The following is a 26,496-nucleotide window of genomic DNA, read 5'->3' on the forward strand; positions in this document are numbered from 1 at the left end:
GAACCTAGATGGTTACATTGATTCTTACATTGACAAGCTGTTATTTATCAGCTTTCATCTCAGTCTGAAAGTGTCATTTGTGATTTCTGATGTTTTTGTAAAAAAATTCTACTGCACTTTCAACTTTGTTACAAAAACTAAGTCTGTCTTACTCAAGAGCTTTAAAGCCTTCTTATTCTCTTTGAACACAATTTTATATCTAATTTATAGTACATTAATTTCTTTTTGGTTGGTTTATAATCTTATAAAAAAACGTATACAAAGGGTTTTTGTCTTCCTTTGCAAGATACAGTAGGAATAGTTCTCTCATATTCTTTCACGTAAATAGTGGACCTGAAACTACATTTCAGTTCAAATGGAACATTGGTTACTTTTCACACAAGTACAGTATTTAATCACTCTTCTACAAAATGCCTTATAATCCAGTACTTAATACTGTCTGTTTATTTGGTAGTTCAAATTGACATTGAATCTTAACTCTTTGATAACCACTGATATCAAGAGTCTGAGATTATGATTTCAATTTGCTTTTTAACTAGTATACTACAGGAAATGTACTCATAAGATCAGTAAATCTTTACGAGATAAAGCACTCTGAAGTTTGTCATCTGCAATGTAAAACCACGTTCAAAGAGAAATGTTTTAAGTAAATGAGTGGACAGCTGGAACAGCTACTATCACTGAAGTCCTACACATCTATTAGAAGGATAAGCCTGAGAATTAAAAGTCTAAGCCTCCAAGGCAACACAGACAAGCAGTGTCTGGCGTTTTCAAGTACACAGCATAGAGGACTAAGAAAAGGAATACAAAAACCTGTCTATGTAGCCAAAGCTATTTTGTTGATTTTTTACTGTTTCACAATTATAGAAAAATAATCTTTGTGTTATAGGTCAGTTCAACAATAAAACTAGATCATAAATAATTCAGATTTGTACTGCATATGTTTCTCTCATGAACTGACCAATGAGTTCAAATGTCTGAATCAATTAACTAAATAAATGGTGCACGATTTGTGACCCAAAAATGTGTCGCTCAACGTGTAAAACTCACCGTAAAAGAAAATACTCAGAAATACGACTTGCACGACTTAACTACTCCCCTATTGTCTCCCCACAATAATATTTAATTGGTGGCCACTCTACAATGATTCGTTAAATCCATTGCTTAAATTGTGCAGTTTTTAATTTTTTGTGAAAATTTAAGTGGTGGCTGAAGTAGATTTGAGTTACAAATGTGTTAATCCTATGGGAATCGTCATGTAAGGGCATATTGCCCCAAAGTCTGGAATTTACACAGTTCTGCAGTTGAGTAGACAACCTACAGTAGTTCACATTACCACTTCCTGATCCTGCTCCCGAACAAGGGCCTGGTGAGGACACAACAGCTCTGTAGGTAGGAGGTGGAGGAGGAGGAGGTGTAGCTCGTGGGCCCTGTCCAAACTCTTTTGGGGATGCTGTTGACTCCATAGCATCCTCTTTTACTGAGGTCAGATCAGGAATCTTCTTGTCTTCCTCACTCAGATTCAGGGGCGGGGGGATGTTGCGTGTGGACTCCGCCGGAGGCGAGACAGTTGCGTTTGCAGCTGGCACGGGTGGGACAGGAAGGACAGGCAAAGCAGAGGAGGTGGACTCCGGCTTTTGTTTCAGAGGCACCACTGGAAGAGGAGGAGCAGGGGCCACAGGGGCATCTCTCCCAGGGGACTCATCGGAGAAGCTGACCCATTTGCTGTCTGAGGTCTCTGCTGCAGGTTTTGGAGCTTCAATGGGCCCAAAGATGTTGTCCAAGTCACTGATTGAGGGCAGTTTTCCACCTCTACCTTCTTTCCCCAATGTGTGGGCTGGTGCATCAAGGGAATTTGAAGATGGTTGCTTAGTTGCAAGGTCAGTGTCAGTTTTAGAAATTCCAGTATCTTTAATGGAAAACATAGGATCATTATAATAGGGGTGCAGATATTGAGGAATGGTATTTGAAAAAAAATCAATTATCACTACATACCAAAGATATTTAAAATAAGTGCAAATTACCTGCTGAATCTGATGAAGGGGAGCCACACAGGGGAGGTGTTGCTGGGACATTCTTAGGTGGAAGTGGAGGAGGAGCTAAAATTGAATCAATAGAATTGTTCATGATAAAGGCTGGAGAAAAAGATATTTGTCAGGTACCAGATCTGGCAGAAATTGGAATATAGTTCATATACAGTATACTGCATTTGCACCCTGTAGAATATGGAGACATACACTATTTCACATTTCTCAGAGAGCAGATTTGATGCAAAGATGGGATTCAGGTGGCATAGGTCTTAAAACTCCAGCAATTTCCACTTGGCAAATAGTACATAGCCTTTAAATGATGCATTTGAAAGAAAAAAAATATCAAAAGTGTTTTTAAGAATTTGCTATAAAGCAGCATTCAAAAATATTTATTCTAATTAAAGTAGGAAGAATACAATTAAGAGCACAACAAAGAGGTTTGTGCATAGATGGTTACTGTATAAAAACACGTTTTATCTTCAGTCCATAAAAAATATATATTTGTCCAATTCTCTTTATCCACATCCCCTTTGTATCCAATTAAATTGCAGCCCATTCTGCTAAAGCACTCTGAGTGAAGTGCCCAGATCAAGGGTGCGACAGTAGTGACCATCTGTCAAGCTACAACCTTAAATGGCTAGGACCCAGGCACTACTCCACACTGCTATGTATAAAACACCACACTGCAGCTTGTGAGGTTACCCTAAACCTCTGAAGCACTATTATAATAAAGAGCATTCCTGGTCAGTTTCAGGAATAAAAAAATTCTTACAGCAAAAATATTTGAAAATTAGGCAATGTCAATGGTCATGCAAAGTGACTAAAATGGCATGTATTTGCGATTACAGGTACAAGATTTCATTTTGGGAACATTTTGTCTGACTTTGGTAAGATTCAGCACTTGTTTTCAAATGTTTGCTTCTTTCCTGACATTAGGCAAATGTTAATGGGTTGAAGCTTCATGCTGTGCTGTTTTTGAAGGTATCCAATGTGATGAATCTCGCTGATTCCCATTTTTGGGGGGGTAAATTCCTTTTGAGTAAGACTTACTTCCAGTAGGAAATGGTCTTGGCAATGGGGAGTCTGGATTTGACTCAGTTTTAGGTACACCCCACACTTCAGGCTCATCTATTACCACTACATTGAAAAGGAGAATAATACATTGTAATATGAACAGACCCCTCAGCAGAAGTAAGAGCGTACTGCATAAACTGCTTTAGCTGAAAGTAAAAAAAGAATCAAAATAATTTTGCTACATTACTACAGGGTAATCACTCATGTTCATTAATGCATTGAGCTTTTTTACATTGGCAACACTTTGACCAGCAGCAGACCGTATCTCACTATGATTATACTAATCGTGGAGACTGTCTGCCCCGAAGACCAATAGAATTATCGTTGTGGGATTTTTTCCAGTTCTTAAAATGAGCTTTGGCAAGATCTAACCACCTTCTGCACGTTTTAGTTAAGGGTGGGTTAACTCTAGCACCTGCCAAGCTAATTATGTTGTACAACACATTTCTAGGCTAGGCTTCAGTTAATCCCACCTTAAATGACCTCCCTTCCTCCCGGCACCCACCTCCATTCAACTTCAATCAGACAGTCAGACTAGTTGATTCGAGAGCAATACCTTCTGTCTTCTGTGCTTCAAAGGCTGTTTCCAGTGGGGGCCCAAACAAGACTGTCGGATCCTCTGGTACTGCCGTACTGGTAGAACAGTAAGAGCAAGGAGAGTAAGCCGGCTTGCCCATGCACAAGTACACAAGAACATAAGCATAAACAGTTCATTGTAAAAATCAAGAATACTTGGCAGAAAACACGGAGATCAGGACAGGGTTTGGAATTTGTTCTCCAACCTGTCCACCTTCATCTATTAACACATTGCTACCACTTCAACTGTAACTCTTCACCTTTTATATTCAATTACCCCAGTAGTTCTACCAACTGTAAAACTTACACAGTGTAATTTCTACACCTGTGCAATTGTATGCAATTTGAGACATAAATCACAGATCACAGCACACTGCTACTTCCTTACAAAACGAATAATACTAACTTTGTAGGCTCTGGAGCGGGAGTAGGAGTGGATCGCCTTGGCCTTGCTATTTCTTCACCTATTAGGGAGATATTAATATAATCTTTATATTCATATATTATTTAATACCAGATGTAATATATATACTGTATATTACTTCATAATGTTAATGTAATGTTGATATCTAAAAATATCAATTAAAATATTGGAATTTCAGCTTCATAAAGAAATATAATACTAAATGTGTCTTAACTACAGTGATTCTATAAACTTAATTAAAATTAAATCTTGAATGCTCTCCCCCTCCTTGGAGGAATTCTCAAATTGTCACTCGTGTAACCTCCAAACATGTAGATCTTTTAAGTTTACAGAATGCAATACTTACTAGATAGGTTTCTTTTTATCAGACCCTGCAAATAAAATAATAAAAAAAAAATTAATGGACAATGTAAGACAATGTAATAAAATCTATTAGACACACCAAGCCTGTTCAGGTACTGCACTTAACCTCTGGGCTAGTAAAGTCAAGAAAGGCATTTTTACACAGAAATATCAAAAGTCTCCATTTGCGTAACATAAAAGGAATCCACAGAACTTTAAAGGTCAAATGTTGACGTCGCTAATATTCGACTATAAAGTTGTGATTAGCGTTTCCACCAGCGATGACTGATCTATGAACAAAACCAAGAGTATGACTAATTTATTTTTGTTCACAGAGGAATTTGTTTCCTGTTTTTTTCCATTAAAAAAAAAATCTGAAGAAATACTGATGCAAAATTTTCATGCGCTTAAGTGATATGAAACAAAATCATATGAAAACAAACCCCCAAAATAATTTTGAGTGCTGTGTATTGTTTACAGCTATAATAATCTACCAAATCGCAGAGTATTTCAGGTTGCGGAAGTTGTATAAATAATTGTATTAATTTCTAATACAACATTGTAATTGCTGGCATGCTATGCCTTTCAGGAAAATTATGTCCATATAATTTGAACAAATTGAACAAATATATCCAATAAATATCCAAGTTAATTTAAAATCTAATCAGTTACTGCAGTCTGGGGTGACAAATCTGGCCAATGAAGCACAAAAAAGTTCTGACACACCAGTTCCATATTACACACCAGCCAGTACAATAAAAAGTGTTGTCAGGCTGAGGAGGGTACTGTCCTTGACGACAACTGAAAAAAGTGAGCCTGTCTAATTGAGGGACTGCAGATAAATGGTTTGTCAATGGGCACATGCAGTCTTGAGCAGCCAGCCTCTCTAATACTGACAACTAGGGTAGGGTGGTCCCTGATGTGGTTTGTCTTTTGGAAAAACTTATATAGTCCCACACATATTGTATGATAGGATAGGATTACTGCAGTATGACTGTTAATCTGAATTTTGAACCACCAAATGGTTGGTTGTTAATAGACCTTTATACCCTGAAGTACATGTAACAAATGAGCTTATAATGATGCCCACATTTAAACAACAGAGCTTTGCACTGAAAATGAGACATGTACATGTGAGAACATTATACTTTCAATATAATGTAATATATATATTATTTTTTGTGTTTGAGTGATACATATTTCAAGCTACAAAGACTTCTCCAGTAATGTGTAAAATAAAGTTTACATAAAGTAAAATTATGTAAATAACATGTACAGTATCTAACAGGGTGTAAGATTTTGATAAGTAACAAAACCATGCTATAGCTTCAGCATTTAGCTGTGTTGAGGGTGAAATGAAATGATCACACTCTGTAGCCTCACTATAAAATAACTGACAAGTTGAGAAACACCTTTAAATATTTTATTTACACATTTGATTATTGTTTGTTCCATTTAAGACTACTTACCGGACTACGTCTCTGTGACCAGCAAAAAGGAAGAGAGAAGAGACACCTGGTCAGAAAGTGACAAATCAGTAAACAGAAAATTCACCACTTCTACTGTATGTGTCACAGATTTTCCCTCCATAATACTACAAGAACAAAATATTTCTATGGACAAAAGCAACTAATGATGATTATCTTACAAGATGAATGCCAGTCACATGAAAATTCCAGATCCTCATGAAAATGTGCCTTTAATTAAACAAATGTTGAACATTCCATTCCTCTTACTGTGCATGTATAACAAACATTACAAAACAGGTTTTATTTTATAATGATACTATATATATATAAATCTTACAGATTTACTAAGAAGCCTCTATGTTTTTTTTTCTAGAAAATTAACACATTAGCAAAACTTGAAAATAAATAATGATAAAAAATACAATTTTTTCTTGAATTTAGGCTATAACTATCTGAACCCATGTTCTTCCTAATTCATATCAGTGAGCTAGATTCTGGTGAAGTTAGTAAACTTGGTCAATTTTGCAGACAGGAATAGCAAAAAAAGTAGAAGTTCAAAAATATTTAACAAAATTCAAGACGGAGCAAACACCTTACAGATGATATTAAATGATGTATTTAACATTTAATATTAACACGTGCAGAATATTACCACTCAGGCAGCAAAAACATTAAGTACAGATACAAGATGATAATATGCATAGCTAGAATGTGAAATGTTTGAGGTGACATAGAAAAAGAACTTAGGTGCTTATGTTGAATATCATTTATATCTTCTAGACCAAGTAGGGAAGCAGTTAAATGCAAACAATGTTAGAATATATAGCAATAAGCCTAGAATTAAATCAAGGGATGTTATGTTAAAATTGTACAACTCTGTAGTAAGACTTTAATTTTGAATTTTATGTACAATTTGGTCACCATATTACAAAAAAAATAGCTGCTTAAAATTAATTAGTTTCTCAATCACAATTGCTGCTCTGGAACCAGTCTAGAGAAAAGCTTCCAGATACAACCCAGGGCTTCAGTGAATGTCCTACACATGCATTGGAGCTTTTTTAGTCTTGAACACAGAAGACTATATGGACCTGATAGATGAACCATAAAACAGAGTACCCTGTGGAAGAGCATTTAGAACTGAGATCAGGCAGCATTTCTACACAGAGGATTGTCAATTATGTTGAAGCAGACAGCCTGGTGTTTTTCAAGAAACAGGTGCAGGCCATCTTTAAATCTAACCAAATAGGCTAGATTGGCTGTTGTAAAACAGTTCTTATGCTTTGAAAAAGATTATGACAATGTAATGTAATAGGTTGACCTTATGTCTTATGCCAAGTCTGTATTATGGGTCTGTCCCAGGTGTTCTGACTTTTTAAAGGGGAGCTGTTTATCTTATTCTTCTAAAGAGAAAATTTAGCATTCCAGGCCAGAAATCGAAAAGGTGTAATGAGAAGGCAAAACCTTCACTTGGTATATAGTTCTTGTATTAACTAGAAGACAAGTGTTGACATTAACTAGATTAACTAGAAGACAAGTGTTGACAGCTTTGCAATTTTAAAATACTTTGTGTTTTTAGCCCCATTAAATGCAATAAAAAGAACCAGAAAGAAAATGATGCTGTTATTTAACTAAATGGTTTTATTGTTTAAATAAAGCTTAAATCCAGTTATTCGGATTATTGGTCATTAAAAGCGTCATGCAATTGAAGTGAATTAGACATCAAAGTACTCTCTTCTTAATTTCGATTTTATACTTTGTAAATGGTAATGCAGTCTAGTAGATGTTCTAAGAAATGTCTGTTCTGGTGTTTGTAAAGCAAGATAAGACTTGTCAGGGAATCAATAAGATACTACTTTAATTTAAAACTAGACAGATTAAAATTAACAGGTCCAAAACATAAATGTAATTAAAACTGAGTCTGTTCAGCCCACATAGGAACAACAATCTGTCCAGTAAACATCAGTGTAAAGTCCAGAAGTCTTAGTAAATGATCAAGCAAGACTATAGATTTCAAGAAGAACGTTTACATAGAGAAATTAAACTCAAGATGTAAGAAAAATAAATAATTAAAATATTTTTGTTCTATGACACTATATACCAAGGACATGCAATCATGGTTATGGAAAGCTACAGTATGTGCAAGTATTCAGCTCTGGGCTTTTAACAATTTCAATTGGCTAAATATGAGCTAAATTGCAGCAGTTAAACAGCTTCTATAAGATCTTCAGTTGCTGGTGCTTTAAAGTGAGCTTTAATGTGAGCTAAAAAACCTTCTGACACACATGCTTTCCAGAACCAGGATTGGGGACCTCTGCTATAGACAGAGTTACCGTAAATAAGATTCAAGATCAATAGTTGCTTTGAGGATTTCATTAACAGTCTAATAGCAAGTGTCTATAGTAATTAAAGTACAAGTTGTAAGCAATGTTTTTGGATTCTGTTACACCACACAAGATTTTATGTATTATGTATCCATCACAACCACACAGCTTGCAGTTTTCATACTGTATCAACCCAAACACTGTTTTGTGGCAGTCATAGTTTTTTAATCCTTTGAATAAAAAGGTTTGTTCTAAGGCAAGTTTGAAAACTCATTTTATTTGTTTTTAATTGTGTAAGTGACTGAAATCTACATATTTCTATTATTTTTTTGCTACCTATTATTCTATTATTTTTTTAATTCGTAGGGCTTGAGCCTGTAATATCATCATAAACTGTTTTCAAAAACGTTTCAGAAAAAAGATAATGGATTTCATTGTTTTACAATGGTTAAACACAGATCATCAGGGGCTGACTAGGATGAGATGCAAAAAAAATACAGTGGTACTGTGGATTTTATTTTTCTGTAGGCACCAGTGGGAAGAGGTTACATGCACACATGCAGTCATCTTACATGCATGGAAACCGTTCAGATCATTTAATTTGAACAGTGGAAGATTAAATACAAGCTTACCGGACTTCTCCTCTATAGAAGCCAAAGTTGAGAGAGAGAGTAAATAGCAAATCCTATGTTAGGTTAAATTACAAGACTACAATATTAACATTGTATGAAAAAATGGAAACCATGCTGGCATAGATTTTTTAAAAGGCTCATGAGCTTTGCAGAGCACCTCAAGATATATAATATGGGCCCTCAATTCTGGAACCTCAATTCTGTGTGTCTGCTTGATCTGATTAATTACAGGTCTTTCTTTTCTTAATTTAAAAATTAAATGTTGCCTGGATCTGAAGCACCTGAAAATTTAAACCGGCCATTGCAGACCCCCAATGTGAAACAGAAATGTCTAAAAACAGAGTTTAGATCAGAGATTAAAAATAATTTCAAAATGATCAGAATAGATGAAGAGTAAATGAAGCAATGCATGATAATCAAGTATGGATGTATTGTAGATGAACAGTATACATTATATTCAATAAGGCATAAACAATGAAGAAGAGGACATTTAAATATATTTTTTTATTCCCATCTCTGCACATACCTAAACATAACCTACATATGCATTTTTATTTTGAGTCAAAATACAAAAAAGTTTCAACTTTTATTTACAGTACATTTCTCCATTACTGGAGACCAACAGCACTTGTTATAAATCAATACTTTACAATGTATGGCAATTTCTTTAGAAACAGACACCAACACAGCTAAAATATTGAATGAATTTTTCTACATTTCGGTTTTGTATTTTCTGAAGTAATTTAACAAACTATTCAACTCCAAGTGAAGCAGAGATGGAGTGTGGGAAGCCCTATTGTTCTGTAGTTTAGAACCCTGTTAACCTTTGCTCCAGCTTCCATTCTTCCAAATACATTTCATGGTCAATCTGTAGCTATGGTTACCACTTGGCAAAGACATGTTGCTGTGGCAACATTTGCCATGGAGAAGAAAGAAATGCTACTAATGTATAATTCATACAGAAATGTCATAGGTTACAAATGACAGTTAGACATTTCTTTATTTAATGCAAACAACAATTGGAAAAAATCTCTGGACACAAATATTTGTTTTCATTGATGTTTTCTGGAGTTATTTATGCCAGTGCTTCAAAACCCTTTGTGTTTTGTTCCTTAGTGTTTTCATTTCTTTGAACTAGCTCAGAACACATTGTATTTATTTAATTTTAATTACCCGAACAGCAATGAAAGCACACCCCCTTATTCTTCAACACCACATATTTGCTTTCAACAACACTGAGGATTTGGGAAATTAATCAGTCCAGGGGGAAGGACACTATCTGAATCTAAATAAATTTTAAAAGCTTCCTGTTTTAGATTACTTAAATCATTAATGCATCTTATTGCCTACTTACTAAGGTAACAGCTGGACATTCATATGGAAACACTTTCTAAATCTGTCCATGCATTTCAGAGCAAACGTCTGAAAAGAAAATGGTTTCCTTGTTAGGCCACAAAATTACATTTTGAAATAGAGGTGATCCGTTTCAATCTTCAACAGCTACTGTATATGGAGGACTCCTATCATGCGGACACATAAATGAACCAGATGGTTGCTTAATTGCATGGGATTTCCTTTGTTAATAAATTAACCGTTAACAAGAGCCTGCTTAAACCAGTGCATTATAGAATTTGATTATTTCCTTACAACATGCCATTATGGCATTGTCAGAAAACTGAAACAGAATTTATGTCTACACCAATAGTAGGCTAATTATACTACTATCACACAGAAAATGTTATACAAAATCCTGCCAAAAATCAAGGATTAATTCTATCAGTGCTACTTCGCATTTGTCTATGCATTGAGCAGAAAGTACCTGCACTGTGATTCCAGCTGAAATGTCAACATCTTACACTTATACTTGCATGACTGCTGTGTCATGTATTGACATTCACAACGACAGTGCATGTATTTGACAATGCTTACGCTGATGTGTGTTTTCTTGTAAGAATCTAGTGTGCCGCAGGCATGATGCTCTGTACAGTAAAGCTTTTCTTGATAAAAGCAAGTGACATATGGATGAGTTTTCATCTGTGCACGTGGGAGGAAGTCTAGCTTTTTCTTAATTGATTTAAGAGTAACAGTGACCATGTCTACAAAAAGTGTGGCTTCTGCTGCATTTCATTTTCTTTTTCATTTGTGGATGATCTTATAAAATCAGCACACAAACAAAGCAACATGAATCACTCAGAACCACATGAACAGATGCATCAAGTCAATTATTATATATATAATTATTATTATAATAAATATAATGGATGTTTCAGTTTTTTGTCAGTTTTGACTTTAAGTAATAAATCAAAGGCAATCAAAATAAAACTGAAAGCCTGTGTGTCACTTTAATGAAGGAGCATGATATGAGTCTGTCTCTGCTCATTTGAAAGTCTCAAAATGTGTTTGTCAAGAATGAAGTAAAAAACTCGTAGTTACAAGCAAAAAGAAACTATCTGCCAGATGGGATGACTGTTTATAATACCATGAATATACAATACATGAAGTGACAGTACCAACATTATTAAAACATCTAAAATTAACCTTGTCTGTGGTTTTCAATATCATTTGTGTTTATATGTGTTGTTTTATATCACATTTTCAATGTGTTAATTTAAGTCTGACCAGTTTGAGATGTCTGTGTTTTCTGTACCCAAAAGGCTGTAAATCTGCAGCTGTAGTTCACAGAGCTTTACTGTGAATTGCTTAGTTTCCAGATTTCTCAAATTTCAGACCTCTGCAAGGGAATAATATTTAACACTCTTCTTCCATTCCTTTGTGCCTAATAGCAGATTCCAAAACTCCTGCTTCAATGGATTCTGTTAACAAAACCCATTAATTAAGAGAAGACCACAATGAATGGCAAGAGACGAAACTCAGACTTAAAATTACCTGAATGTTGCCCATAGCTTTCAGGTAAATTGTGACAAAAGTTGAATTAAAAATATGAAATGATTGTATATTTATAGAAAATGAAGAAACTCACCACCGGAGAGGGAGACAGGGCTATGTTGCCTATGGATGCTTTTAGTTCATCTACTGAAGCTGCGGTATTGTTTAAGGTGTCTTTAGCTTGCAAAGGTTTGATCTTAATCTTAAACTTTTTCCTGTGATCTTCCTCCTCTTCTGACTCACTGGAGGAGAAGAAGTGTTTCCCTTTGGTGGTGGGTGAATCTTAGTTAAGGAAATAGCAAAACAAAATCCAAAAATAAATATAGAGTCTAGTCCTATAAAATACAGACTGAATTGGAAAGCTAGAGTTTCTGCAGCAGAGTTCTCCTCTATATACTATATACCAAATCCACTACTTTATATTCCCTATAAAACGAACCTACTGTATATATAACATTTTTTACCATATTTATAGATAACCGTATGTAACTATGACATCTTCTGTGACAAATTTGCAAACCATAACTTAAGCAATAACCTAGTACTGAATATTCAAGTAGGCTAGTTCTGGTGAAAGCATTTGCACAGCTTGTATTCAGACTCAAGTATTTGTTTTTTTGAAGAATCAAGTCTGATCTTATCCAGATCTTACCCTCCTACTGCAGCCCACACTACTCTTTGGGACACTGTAATAAATTGGCACCTCCAAATGCCATCAACCTGCCAACTGGCTTCACCCACGGAATTTGACCAGTAGTGCTTCTCTTCTGTATGTCCTCCATGGATAAGAGGCACTGAGAAGTATAACTTCTACCTCCAACCTACCTCCCCCTAGTCCCCACATTTTAAGTTACTGCCTCTCAGAGTCCTTCACAGTCTTGTAAAAGATAAAATGATAAACTAAAAACAAAACACATCTTTTCCAGATAATGCACTCTAGTGATCTTTGAAGGTGGCAACATTAAGGATATTTCCTGCATCCTCCTCTGGTCTAATACTGTATCCCTCATCATCAACTTCAGGGGAATTCTGAAATGAAATAACATTTAAGGAATAGAGAGAGTAAACCGCTACATCTTTTCAGAAAGAACAGGTTTGTATAGCCTGCAAAATATAACAACAACAAGAACAACAACAGTAATAATAATAATAATAATAATAATAATAATAATAAAAGGTGATGAGTACTTACATATCGCTCCCAGTCAATCTCTGCATAAAATCCATTGGGAGCTCCATTCGTCTTTTTCTGCATTTGACAGGGAATGATTGGTTTAGAAACTTATCATACTAAGTGGTCCCTGATTGCATAAGGAATGGTACCCGTTTATTGTTCATTTCAAAAAGTGCATGTAGAATATTTATTTTGCTTGCTCATTGAGATTCAGATAATATTTATTCCCCAGGTCCCCCCCAGTCACACTGATTTACACCAGAAATTATGCTAGTTTGTTATTATAATTCATCACATTAATAAAGGACCTCAAAGCAGTTTACATATATAGGGAGCCACTTCCTTCCGCTTAGGTGCAGTACCAACCTGGGAGACACGTGGCAGCCATCACGCACCAGCAAGCCCATGGCACAAAAGCAGTGAACATGTGCAGAACTAAGAAATTACTCACCAACTGACTTACAGGTAAGTCAGAATGTGCAAGTCCAGTGGGGAATTCAGCTAGGACATTGGGGTTAACTAACCTTGCTTGGACATACATTGCCGTGTGATCTTCCTGACCAAATAGTCAGGAACTTGAATGAAAATCTCATCTGAAGTTCTCCTACAGCACGCTTTCAGTATTCACAACGGAGAATTCTGTTCTGGGGTAAGTTCTGGTCCAGAGAAAAGTGCGTCACCTATTAGCGCACCAACACTTACTACTGCATTCTGATTTTCCCTGGAGGTCTCCTAACTCAGTACTGAGACCGAGAGTACTGAATACTGACGAGGCCCAGTGTTGCTCAGTCTCTCTGATGAGATTAGGCTTAAAGGGGGTAATGCTACTCTCATGTTATACTTGACAACTTTCAGTCCGTATTTTTTTCCTGAAAACTGTGCACATTATAATCAGCAATAAAACTCACAAAGAATGTTTAAATGCCTAATTAACATTAAAATATAATACTTACACTTCCATCTCTGTCTGGTGATCCTCTATAAAAGAAAAAAAAACATTAATATTATGAAAAGATAGGATATGAGTTATGTGGGCTTTTAGTGGTCTGAATAGATTTAAACACAAATGTGCTGTTTTAACTGATAAGTCTTAATACTACATACAGTATAGTGCATAATAGCTCATATGCAATGTAGAGGCATGATTAACCAAAATTCTAACTGAAATAACTTGCAAAGCTCAAACAAACCAAAAAAAACAAAAGAACAACACTCAATACAAACCCACAAACTGACCGGATTGATAACATACTGTAAACAATGTAGTTTTTCATTCATGTTTTAGTGAAAGTCTACTGTTGATGGTTGACTTCATAGTTTTCTGCTGTTGAGTTCCCATGCTATAGCTCTAGGGACAGGGTCTGATTCAGAAAACTGACTTACTGTATATTTTACTTAAAATGTAATGTGTAAATATCAATATCCACAAATTCTGGTTGATTATCATTGTTGATAAGCATTCAGAAAACGTTAAGAAATACTCTCCCTAGAATAGTTATAATTGCTTGAATTTGTATTAATCAGCACTGATAGTGAATTAGTAGCACTGTTATCTGGGACAGTGTCCTTTATCCTTAGAATTCACTTCAAGTTTGAGTTCACTTCAATAATGATGTACTTAATGTTAGCAGCCTGATAGAAAGGAATTCCATCACTATTCATTATTATACAGCATATGCTATATCATTTTTTCACTGACAATAAATAGCTACTAAATAGCTTGATAAAGTTGATGAAAAGGGAATAATAGCTCATCCCACAAGACAACTTTTACTTGTTTTGATCTGAGCAACTTCAAAATGAAATGTCTAGTTCTGTAACAAAAGAAACAAAACAGACAAATAACATACAGAGCAAGTATAAAATATGTGGTGTATCAGCCATGCAAACCATGTCTTTCTTGTGCATACTGTATTCATGTTCTGTATACATACAGTGAGAGAATAGGTTTAAAACAGATGCACAAAGTGTTACAAATAAAATGAGTCCACTTGGCAATAGTTAATAGCTAATTGATGTGAGGACCTCATCCAGCTGTTTCTTGAAAGAAGCAAGGATATTGCCTTCAGCAACATGGCTGGGTACCTTGTTCTACACTCCCACTACTTTGTAGGGGGAAAGAAGAACTTCCTGTTCTTCCACACTTCCATGTTATTTCCACGTGTTCAGATTTCACTGTCCCTCCTAAATCTGAAAAAGTCTGTCGGGTTAACTTTGTCAGTGCCCTTAAGGATTTTGAATACACGCATCAAGTCCATTCGTAATCTTCTCTGCCCAAGACCGAAAATGTTCAATTAAATATCTTTGTCACATGGCCACTATTTCCTTTCAGAAATCTATTTTAAATACTGTAGGTGCAGGCACGGTTTTTCTATGTGACATTTCAAAAGGAGCCAAAGTGGGCAGATCCACCCAATTTACTTACGTAGAATCAGTGTCCTTTTCTTTCTTCCGTATGCCAAAGGCCTTTCTTGTACGCTTTTTCAATCCTGGGGAGCAAATAAAAAAATACCATTCAACTTCATAACTGCACACATCAAAAAGCCAGACATCAAAGGGTTACTGTGTGTATACTGTATGTACCGCTACACCATTGTTTTCAGCTTTTCTGTACACAAGAATAAAGGTAATGTAAGCATGCAAACCTGTGTCAGAAACTAAGATCTATTGGCATTGCATCAAAGGAAAATGTTTGATTTATTATTTACTGAAATGCGAGGCTATAAATAAAAACATATTTTAGATTTCAAGCAACTGAAGCAATCAATAGAAAAGAATCCTACTGGTTAGACTGAAGTGCATCTGATTTATTTTTCTCTGTTCTAAAATCTCATTTTTACCCATATTAAAAACAAACTAAAATCTATACATATGTATGCATGTTTCCATAAATAATGTCCTTTGAAGGAAAGATTTAAGAACTGTGTTTTAAATTTATTATAGCTTCTGGTATAAAAAGCAATGACAATTTAGAACTTTGGCCACTTAGACATTATGAGTTTCCACTCAGATCTGTATTCTTAATACCTCATTATCTTCACCTAAACTACATTTAGTGCCAGACTGAAAATCCTAACCCTCATGACCTGACTTTCCTGAGTAATGAGTGTTGTGCAGGCCCTTGACACCTGACAGAACGCTTTATAGTACTATCTGCAAAGCATGGCATATCATATTACTCTCCCAGAAAGTGCAAAAAGGCCAATCTTTCCTTTCCTTTTTTCCTTCGTAGTAGCTGGGTGGTATTTGAATACAGCCAAAGAGGACTCAAACCATACATTCCACAGTTACTCCATATGAAAGTAAACTATATACCCTTTTACATCTCTTGTCAGGATAAAATTGCTACGTACTGTATGCATAGCCTATATATCAAAATTAATATTTAAGTTACCACCACCTCATCATTGTATTTTGAATTGCTTTCTAATTCATTGTGTTTCATTTACTTCTTCAATAAATATATACTGTACAATACATATAAGATTCCCAAACCTCCATATTCCTGGTTCATAGCCTACTGTTGGAGCACTTAAACATTAAGATACTATTTTCCACATAATGCTAGCAGGTCTGTTTGAAATTGTGATCTGGGCAGGCATAGCAAGTATTATTTTCTTTGCCCAGAGGGCTTTGGCTAGATACAGTATAGGGGTCTGCTGCATTTATAACTTATAAATAAAGCATAAACTGGAAACAGCTGAACCACATCTATAAAATTGTAATAAACTGTCCCTGATATTTCTGAGCTACAGTCAATGAAATCAAACAGTAAATACTAAAACAGTGTTGAAATCAGCATGGACCTGCAAGAACATAAGACTATACTGTACATGAGAGGAAGCCATTTGGATCCTTTAGCCAATTTGATAGTTAATTGATCCAAGTATCTCATCCAGTCTTTTCTTGAAAGAAGCCAGAGTATTGGCTTCAATGCATGACTGGGGAGTTTTTTTGCCATACCCCCACAACCCACAAGTATTACATGCGTTTTTAGACAAGAGAAGGAATACAGACAAAGAAAAACAAGACATTGTACAAAAAGCTAATCCTCTGGATACGTTTTGTCTCCTAAACCTGCATTAATTTGGAGCCACAAATTTTGCAAATTTGTAAAAGGCGTGACAAATTTACCCTCAACTTTTTTTAGCATAATGGTCATTCAGTTCATTACTCTGTAAAACTATTTCTTTTGTTTTAATCAGAAATCCTTGCTTTTTATCCTTGTCATATTGCAGAGCACCATCCCAACCCACACCCTGTAGGTCAAACATGCAAACAACATTCCAAATTTACAAGACAATTTATTTTTGGCAAATTTGTCTCTGCACATACAGTACAGTATATATTATTACTGAAAACACAAAAAAAGGCTACATAGACATGTAGTGGTCTGAATAGTGGCTTATGTTTAAGGCAGAAAGAGTTATGCCAACAGTGTCAAAGAACATAAAAAGGGTGGAGGACAAATGCATACACCAAGGTCTTCATAATTCAAAATGTTATTAAGTTAATATCCAGTCTTTAATTTACTCTTGAAAAGTCCTAGGCTTTCTGAAATTTAAGTAAAACGGACATGAATTATTATTTGATTATATAGTGTGCATGTTTCCTTTTTATTGACATTGAACTAAACAAACCTATAAATAACACAATGATGGTACTACACAGTGTACAGTCATTCCTAATGCAATTTGCAAACAAATAAGGAGAAAATATTTTTCATCCTTTAATGCAGGATTAATTTGTGGAGATGAAAAATAACGAGCTACCAACATTGTCGGAGCAAACTGTTTCAAATTTGATTTGTTTTAGTACAACTGCGGAAATGGTTAACATAATCAGGAAGTAATCTTAAGGACAACATAATTACATTAGTAACCAGCAACAGGACCTTCAGAAAACCAGTATTCACAACAATTATCATATAAGAGCAATGTAGTAAACCAGAAAAACAGCAAGAAAAATGGTCAGAAAAGAGAGCCCAGGAGGCTTAATTGCATACTATGATATTTTAAGTCAATTAGTAAGAGCCTTTTTAATTACTAATTTTGTAATTAATAACTATCAATACAAAATGCGTATGTGAACAGAATTACCATAATAAATATTTGATTAGCACAATATATCAGATTACATTTTGTCCCATTGCTATATACATTCTGTACACTTTGCAGTGACTGAAGATATCGTGACAATTGTATTATTGATATTAAACACTATCCACATAACATATACATTAAAATATGCCTATTTATTAGTTATCTTTCCACAGCTTAGCAAAATAAGGTATTATAGTTTCCTTAAAGAAAATTCCAAGGTGAAACTAAGAATAATAGTGCATAAACCCAAATAAATTATATTAATAAATACCATGCAATACATCAAAAATGGAGTGTAATGAGTGTTACCCAGTGAGGTCTTAACATTATCGCAGGCATAAAAATGAAATCTTAGGCCTGAGCATATGACATAATGAGAGCAGAAGGCTAACACTTTGCTACAAAGGAATTCAGCTCTACAGTGATTGACAGTCAAGATATTCAAAGACTCAGTGAAGCTTCACATGTGGTATGATTCATCCATATTCTGTTCTTCTGAGAAGGCTGAAGGAGCTCCTTTGAATCTCTGTCATCAAAGATTTCATATCTGGAATGAAGCAGAACCATGAAGGGAGTCCTGTGTCACACAGACAACTGTGTCACAGGAATTTGTGCAGTTTCTATGATGTTATACATCCAGTAACCCTTTTTGTTCATCTGTGTAAGCTACACTTCATGACAAAAAAAGTACTTTAGCAAATTAAAAACCACATTAAAAACCATAGCAATATTTGAGTTGTGCTTTTTTCCTGATAACAAGCAACAGCAGTTTAAGAGTTATCCAGAATTCGGCAGTCAGAATCCTGTCCATGTCTTGTGCAAGTGATTAAATCACTCCTATCTTGGAGTCCTTGCACTGGCTTCCTATTAGACTTTATTAGGTTCTATTAGGCTTTGTGGCCTTCAATACCCTCTTGCTCACTTATGAGGCTCTACATGGCTTCATGGCTCTACATGGCACTCCAGTATCTGTCTAACTTACTATTGTCCTACTCCTCACCTCACAACCATTGCTCATCTAATTCTTGTCTCCTGTCCGTCCCAAGACTGTCTACATTCTCTGGATGACAGGGCCATCTCTTGCTATGCCTCAAAGCTCTGGAATTCTATCCAGCTCTAGAATTCTATCCTTAAGGATATTAAAAAGTCAATTTTCCTGAGCACTTTAAAATCAAGATTCAAAACCTTCCTCTTTTGGGCTTTTATTTAATTACTTTTGAATCTGCACTTTGCTTTCCTACTGTATTCCAAACTCTTTTTAAATCTGCGTTATTCTGCTGTCTCCTCTCATTGTGTGATTTGTTTCTTATTATAAGGTGCTTTGAGAAGCCACTTTTAAAGGTGTTATAAAAATAAAGTTAAGTATTACATTACTATTATTAAAAGTAGCAATATTTATTAATGGTAATAAACTAGTGATTGTTCAGAGTGCTTAACTAAAATGGGAAAGTTTATAACTAATGTTTTAGGTTATACATGTATGCTTTCCTTGTAGGCTTATATTTGTTATGTGTAATGTTTGATTAATAAATGAATGCCTATGCTGATATACAAAATGTCCATTCAGCTACTAACTAAAAAATTAAAAGTGGATCAATGAAAAAGATGTGCTTTGTGTATTGAAAATAATAAAGCATGTTGTTAAAGCCAGAAAACAGACTTCAGACATGGAGAATGTTGATCTCATCTTCAAATGATCATGGAGTGAATAGTTAGATTTAACAGGGATTAAATATAATTAAAACTGCAAACTTCTCTTTGAGGATGAAACCAGCATCAAACAAGTGTCATTGGTGTACTGCTCTTTATTTAATGTGGTATTTTATTATATATTTTATATATCATATAATATATATTTATTATATAGATATAGTTAATCCAAGAACTATTAAAGCTGCATTACAGATAAATTACAAAACAATACATAGAAACTCTGAGCAGGGGAACAAGAAAGGGGTATGGATTTTACTTGAAGAAACCCCTTAATTAACAGCAGAACTGCAATGAAGTACAGTATGATAATCAGTTTCTGAAAACAGCAACTACAGTATTTGATTTTTTCAGTTGAACACTTAACTGATTGTCCCCAGTAGTTTAAATTTGTAAATTAACTATACCTGCTTAGCTACCACTTGCAAGCATTAATAACTTCTCAATATACAGAGAAAGATTTATAAATAGTTTAAGAACAATTTATTTGCCAATTAATAATAAACTAGTAAATAATCTCGTTTCAGGTGCAGTGCCTCTAACTGAATATTCAAGTGTACTGTAATGCATTATTGTTATAGTACGATTAGAGGTATGGCAGCATTTCAAATGAAACTATTAGCCTGAGCCAGTGATCCGACTGTTTAATTATGACATTTATCACAGTAATTAATATTTTCATTACAGCTGTGGATTTACTGAGAAAAACACAATGCTCTGATCTGATCTGATCACCTTATATCTCAAAACAATCCAAAAAAATATAATTTTCTTGTTAGGGGAATGCTTATCATGGGTAATATTACACTCATTGGCATAATTTTCTAAAGATTATGTTCACTGTGTTGTATTAAGTCAATGCATTTCCTCAAGCTATGCTGTAATCACTACAGTGATTTCTGTCTTTAAACACTTAAATAAGAATTCCAGCAGATCATCCTTTTAAGAAAAGGCACAATTTAGCTTTTAAAAAAACAGCATCATGCAAGTTATATTTTAATTTGTATGAACATTTAATTATGCATCGCTGAAATATTTTATCAGCATCTAATGTACACATAAAATGGTGTGGAAAAGTTTGCAAGACTTGTTTTCCTTCTTATAAATGTTAATTTCTTTAGCTTGAACTCAGCCATTTTAGTAGTGGAGTAAGATTTCAGCCATTTGAGCTTTTTTTTTCAGATTAATTTCATTTATCCCTGTAGTGCTCACGTCAGGCAGGCTCACAGAGTCACTCCTAGTAAGGAGCCCAATATCATGTGACACAAAGAGATCTTCCTATTGGACACAGTTCATTTCTAAAGGGATTTGTGTTATAGTCAGAGTGGAATGCAAACTCATTCTGCAGTAAAGAACCCATTTATAAAAGACCATAAAAGCAGGCAATGTTTACTCATACAGTTAGTTACTGTATGTCATAAAACATTTATCATAGTTCACGTGATATGCTTTATTACAGATAAGACTGAATATACCATTTTTCATGCAAGAAACCAAAACATTTCATATCAATGCAGTATTACAGATAAAAACATTAGAAGACTAACAATACTGTACAACAATCCTAATGGCCTATCTTTAGGTAAACATTTGAACATATAGACATCTTAAAACCAACTTACTAGAATAATACAGAAGCTCTGGACCACTGTGTTTGATTGACTGTTGTGAAATAAATAAAACCACTGCAATAACCTGTAGAAAAAGCTGTACTATAAGAGGATTTGTAAGGTACAAATTCTACTTCTGAAAGGTACAAAAGGCTTTCAGAAAAGCCTTTACTTAACTGGTTCCATTCTTCACCCCTCTGCTCTTCTTAATACCATCTTCCACGGTCTCCTCTATTTTTATTGTTGTATTGTTGTAATTATAATTGTGTCCTGTCTTGTGAAATTTTCTTATTTATTGTTGTAGTCTTCTTATTTATTGTTATTGTCATCCTGTAAAGCGCTTTGAGAAGCCACCTTTAAAGGCGCTATATAAAATAAAGTTTATTATTATTATTATTATTACTTGCTGTAGTTGGAATCAAGTCCAATCTGTGAAACAGCGGCATGGGAAAGGGTGAATATGGGGTTGCAGTAAATTGATCAAGACAAAAAGATTAGTAAGTTTCATGGAGAATAGTTTTTCATAATAATAATAATAAAAAGGTGGCTTCTCAAAACGCTTTACAGGATGACAACAACAATAAATAAGAAGAAGACACAAGATAAAACACAATTACAATATAAAGAGACCGTGGATGGTGGTACTAAGAAAAGCAGAAGGGTGAAGAACGAAACCAGTTAAGTAAAGGCTTTTCTGAAGAAGAGGGTTTTGAGTCTGGATTTGAAGGAGTTTAGAGAAGGTGACTCCCTGATTTCCTTGGGGAGAGAGTTCCAGAGCTTGGGGGCATAACAGGAGAAGGCCCGGTCATCCATACAATGTAGACGGGCTTGGGGGACAGTAAGGAGAGCAGAATTAGAAGAGCGAAGGTTGCAAGGTGGGGAGTATGGTGATAATAGTTCAGACAGGTACTGAGGTGCCAAGCCATGCAGAGCCTTATAGGTGAGCATGAGGATTTTAAAGTCTACACGGAACTTGACCGGAATCCAGTGCAAGGACTCCAGGATAGGAGTAATGTGAACACTTGCACTAGACCTGGTCAGGATTCTGGCTGCTGAATTTTGAACATACTTAAGTTTGTTTAGAGTAGATTTAGATACCCGAGCGAGTAGAGCATTACAGTAGTAAATTCGAGAGAATACAAATGTGTTGATCAGCTTTGCAGCCACAGTTAGTGATAGCATAGGGCGTAGTCTAGCGGTATTTCTGAGGTGAAAAAAAGATGTTTTGACAGTATGCTGCACATGTGGATCGAATGTTAAGCCATTTTGGCTACATTCAATTCAGCTTAACTTTTCTCAATGAACAAAATGATTTTCAAACATTTTCAAATGTATGATTACCAGCAGGCATGAGAAAATAAACTCTTTAATTTAATTTAACTATTTAATTTAACTCTTCAGATGCTGGTTTAACATAAAAACCTTCCAGATACATCAAACCTCCAGTTCCAGGACTGGACACCCTTGATGAATCTTTAAAAGTCTTTGCACCCAATGTTAAGAGTCCATCAGCTCTAGCTCAACATTAAATAACATAGTTAACAGCTAGGATTTAAATGTAGGGTAATTTGCAGGAGGGGAAAGGCAGATACCAAATGTCATCCTCAAAGCTGTACTTGTGTTCATGTCACAGGAAGTTGCATTTAATGAAAAACAAATTCACTTCCCCTATATAGAAGCCAATATATTTGTATTGTCAACTAATAAAAGTGAGTTCTCACATTTATGCAGTGCTTTCTAATCCAAATTATTGAAATGTCTTTACATATAAAAGGAAACACACTTCATTATCCACTGAAGAGCAATATCCACCTCAAAGGTTCCACAGATCTAATATGCCAGATGCCAAACTACACCACAAGTCAAATAGAGAAATAAAAAATTACTTCACCAATTGAATTAGGGGCCAATGTTTGAAAGACCAGAATGATCTAGTCCAGAGTAGGATTTAGCCAGGACACCAGGCTTGAGGCACCTTCTTGCACATACGAAATCTTTAATGACACAGATTTCAGAACTTTGTTTTAATTTTTCATCTGAAAAATAGTCCGTTCTACACAGTCTTCTCAGTTACCCTAATGGAATTATTATTCAGAGGAGAGTGTCACCTACTGGTCCACCAACATGATTTACAACTGGTCCACCAACATGATTTACAACAGCAACTTTTAACTTATAACTTATAGGGATCCGATCTCAATCCCGACCTCAACCAGTTCTACTTAACTTCTAAAATCCTTTGAGAGCAAGCTATAAGATTGTGTGTTGTTTTCAGAATCAGAATGTACTTTATTGTCCACATACAGAGGAACATTTCCTTTGTCCTCACTTAGACACCAAAAAAAGAGGACATAGAACATTCAGTGGATTTTAAAGATGTAAAATATTGACATAATGTGAGCTGTATGCATAAATATCTCATCAATGCAATGCTGGGCAGGAGTTTAAAAGAGTAATGGTACTTGGAATTAATTACTTCTTAAAAATGTTTTCTGTGACCTTTGGTACTCTTTGAAACATTGTCCAGTTTTTATTTTCTCAAAGTGGGATTGTAGTGGATGTGAAGCATCATTTACTATTAACAGCTTTCCTATATACATTACACTCCTAGCATTGATTTGGTTAATCTGATTCCGTTTCTGACCAATAACTTTTCTGCCTATGTTTACAATCCTATTTTTCACAATGTACAGTAAACTCTGCTTTATTAATGTGTTTATCTGGAGACAATTTAAAACTGTTTTTAGTCTTCCTGATGCTTCTTGGCATGTGGCAGGTAAAGTATGAGATATAATTCTCATAAGCTGAATAGAGCAGAGAATGTCTGTTCAACTCTTTAGTTTCAAAGAGGCACTTAAAGGAAAATGTGTGTTGGATAATTAATATTTAAGCAACTTTTAAAAGTCACAGCAGGTTAGAAAGAGATCAACATGAAGTTGTTAAATTGAGTATTAAAGAGATCACAGTTAATGATCATGGCAGCTGATCACATATTAGTGTCTTACAAAATCACATTTTACAAAGTAATTTTTAATTGCCTGCCTAATAGTAAAACGTGCTTTAGTACTTCATAGTGCATGACAATTCAAGTTTAGCTGCATAAACCATTTACATGTAAAATGAAATGCAAATACAAACTTATATTTTAATTTTTTTCCATTAAAAGTTCAATATTATTTGTATATCCAGTGGAGGTTTGGACTATAGAATAAGAGGCTTAGTAACCTGTTAAGTTTTATTACATATATAAAATGGTAAATGATTATATGAATCAATAGATACTGTACAGTATATAAGCAGAAAATATATACATCTGTCTTTCAGAAAGGTATTATGGAAGATTTAAAATCATACGGTATGTGTTTAATTTTATTAAACTATATTTAGCTCCAGGAACTACATGCATTGTTCCAGATTACTTGGGAGAATAACCTAGGGAAAGTAGAATAGAAAACAATGAAAGTAACAATAGTCATACACAAAGTAGTAATGAACACACACAAACCTATAAAAATATACTTGTGATCAACAATGGAAAAAAAAAGGCTGCTTTTACCTGCAGAATTTTTGTCCCATATCCCAGAGAACACCAGATTAGAAGCTCAAAAAAATAATCATCTTCTAAAAAAGTTCTAGCTACTAAGTTTTATCTAGAAAAAAAAAACTCTAGTTAAATTCTTTAGTACATATTTGAATTGTTATATACTGTATCATTCTTATCCTCCAAACTCTTTTCATTTCTCATACAGATACTGTAAATAATTAGAGCATGTATTTCAGTTAGTCACTATGTATATGTAAGAAGAGAAGTTAACATGTTTACAAGGTCTTCACATGATACAACGTTCATCAAATTTCACTACAAATTTACTTAACCTTTCCAGTATTATTACATAAAAAAAATATTCTCTAACATCACCAATTCAAAAAATAATACTTTACTGTAATTCAGCCTTTATAATATTCTATTTAATTGGAGTTGCCCGTTTGGGTATTTAAGCATCTGGAAGTTCTGATTTGTACAGCATATAATGACTGAGTGAGCAACACCTAATTTAATAATGGGTGACAAAAGATGAGACTAAAAAGGACATGATAATGGCTCATTCTTCAAGATCTGAAACCAAGTTTCTTCATGCATGTAAGGATTGTGTGCACATGCTTTTCTGAAGCTCAGCTATTAAAGTGTCCATGCCCATGTTGAATTATTTTCATTAGCAACTTTTGCATTTGGTAACCAAAACACAAAATGTTCTCTCTCAGTGCACGGTTATCATAAACACTTCCATTTTTGTCATGAACACAAGTCTGGATGTCTTCAAGACTGATTACAGGTTCCAGCAACAAAAGCATGATTATTAAACACTGCCTTAAGGTTGTTAAACCTTTAAATAGAGTTAGAAGGTTTTTGCCATTATTGTTGTTCTTTTTCAGAAGCAATAAAATCTATTTTTGAATGTCTGTCACAGAGGAAAAGAAAACAGTCATAATTCAGTTTCACTTTTATTTTAATTACATTTCAAGAAATTAACACACTAAAGGGAAACCAGCAGAAGGTATCTTTATGTTTCCTGTCTGTCTGTACAGTGCAGAATTCCGTTTCTCGGGCAAAAAGCTGAGTAGGACAGCAATTATCATTACAAAGGCAACAACCTCAGTCTCAATGATACTGTAGTCTAGCACTCTTCAGAGCAGCATTCTGGCCACTGAGTGACACCTTCATGCTAATTATTCTTACTTTCATATAATTACAGACCCTTCAATGTTTAAATTGCCTGGGATACATTTTCCAAAAGAATTCAAAATTAGGGTTTTGTTCATGTATGGCTTATGGAAAAAGATTAGAATAAAGGCACAAGGAAGAATAAAACAACTTTTAAGAGTGCCCTAGGTAGAGCAATAGAAAATATAATATTTTTAAAATCAAGGTTTGTATACAGCATGAGTAGGGCGAAGCTGTTACCTCTTTCTCCGAGGTGGAGTGGGTTTTCTAAATGCCTTGCCTCCCACCCAGTCATCCTACACTTCTGCACTCTGTCCTGCTTTAAGGCTATCTCATCACAAATTATTGGCAGAAAGAGGGCTTTCGTCCAGTTATATTAGATATCACAAATGTTACCAGAGAAAGCAAAATAAAAGTATGCAT

The 26,496-nt window shown here is 34.7% G+C and overlaps 1 protein-coding gene across 20 annotated transcripts in view; it reads right to left on the minus strand.

The window, feature by feature from the left end:
- Window positions 1–26,496, minus strand: part of sgip1a (SH3GL interacting endocytic adaptor 1a) — a 63,360-nt gene that overhangs the window by 18,613 nt on the left and 18,251 nt on the right. For 14 of the 20 annotated variants that reach the window (XM_069194174.1, XM_069194166.1, XM_069194169.1 and 11 more), the window contains exons 3-14: window positions 15,354–15,417; window positions 13,882–13,906; window positions 12,947–13,003; window positions 12,726–12,783; window positions 11,849–12,030; window positions 5,916–5,927; window positions 4,451–4,475; window positions 4,087–4,144; window positions 3,661–3,737; window positions 3,081–3,167; window positions 2,025–2,099; window positions 1,322–1,909 (exon numbers count right to left, since the gene is read on the minus strand). In XM_069194174.1, coding sequence (XP_069050275.1) covers window positions 1,322–1,909; window positions 2,025–2,099; window positions 3,081–3,167; window positions 3,661–3,737; window positions 4,087–4,144; window positions 4,451–4,475; window positions 5,916–5,927; window positions 11,849–12,030; window positions 12,726–12,783; window positions 12,947–13,003; window positions 13,882–13,906; window positions 15,354–15,417 — 1,308 coding nt within the window. The remainder of the gene's footprint in view (window positions 1–1,321; window positions 1,910–2,024; window positions 2,100–3,080; window positions 3,168–3,660; window positions 3,738–4,086; window positions 4,145–4,450; window positions 4,476–5,915; window positions 5,928–11,848; window positions 12,031–12,725; window positions 12,784–12,946; window positions 13,004–13,881; window positions 13,907–15,353; window positions 15,418–26,496) is intronic. The other 6 variants (XM_069194159.1, XM_069194175.1, XM_069194170.1 and 3 more) reach the window with 2 other exon arrangements.

This window comes from Lepisosteus oculatus, chromosome 9, assembly GCF_040954835.1.
Source record: "Lepisosteus oculatus isolate fLepOcu1 chromosome 9, fLepOcu1.hap2, whole genome shotgun sequence".
Taxonomy (NCBI): Eukaryota; Metazoa; Chordata; class Actinopteri; order Semionotiformes; family Lepisosteidae; genus Lepisosteus; species Lepisosteus oculatus.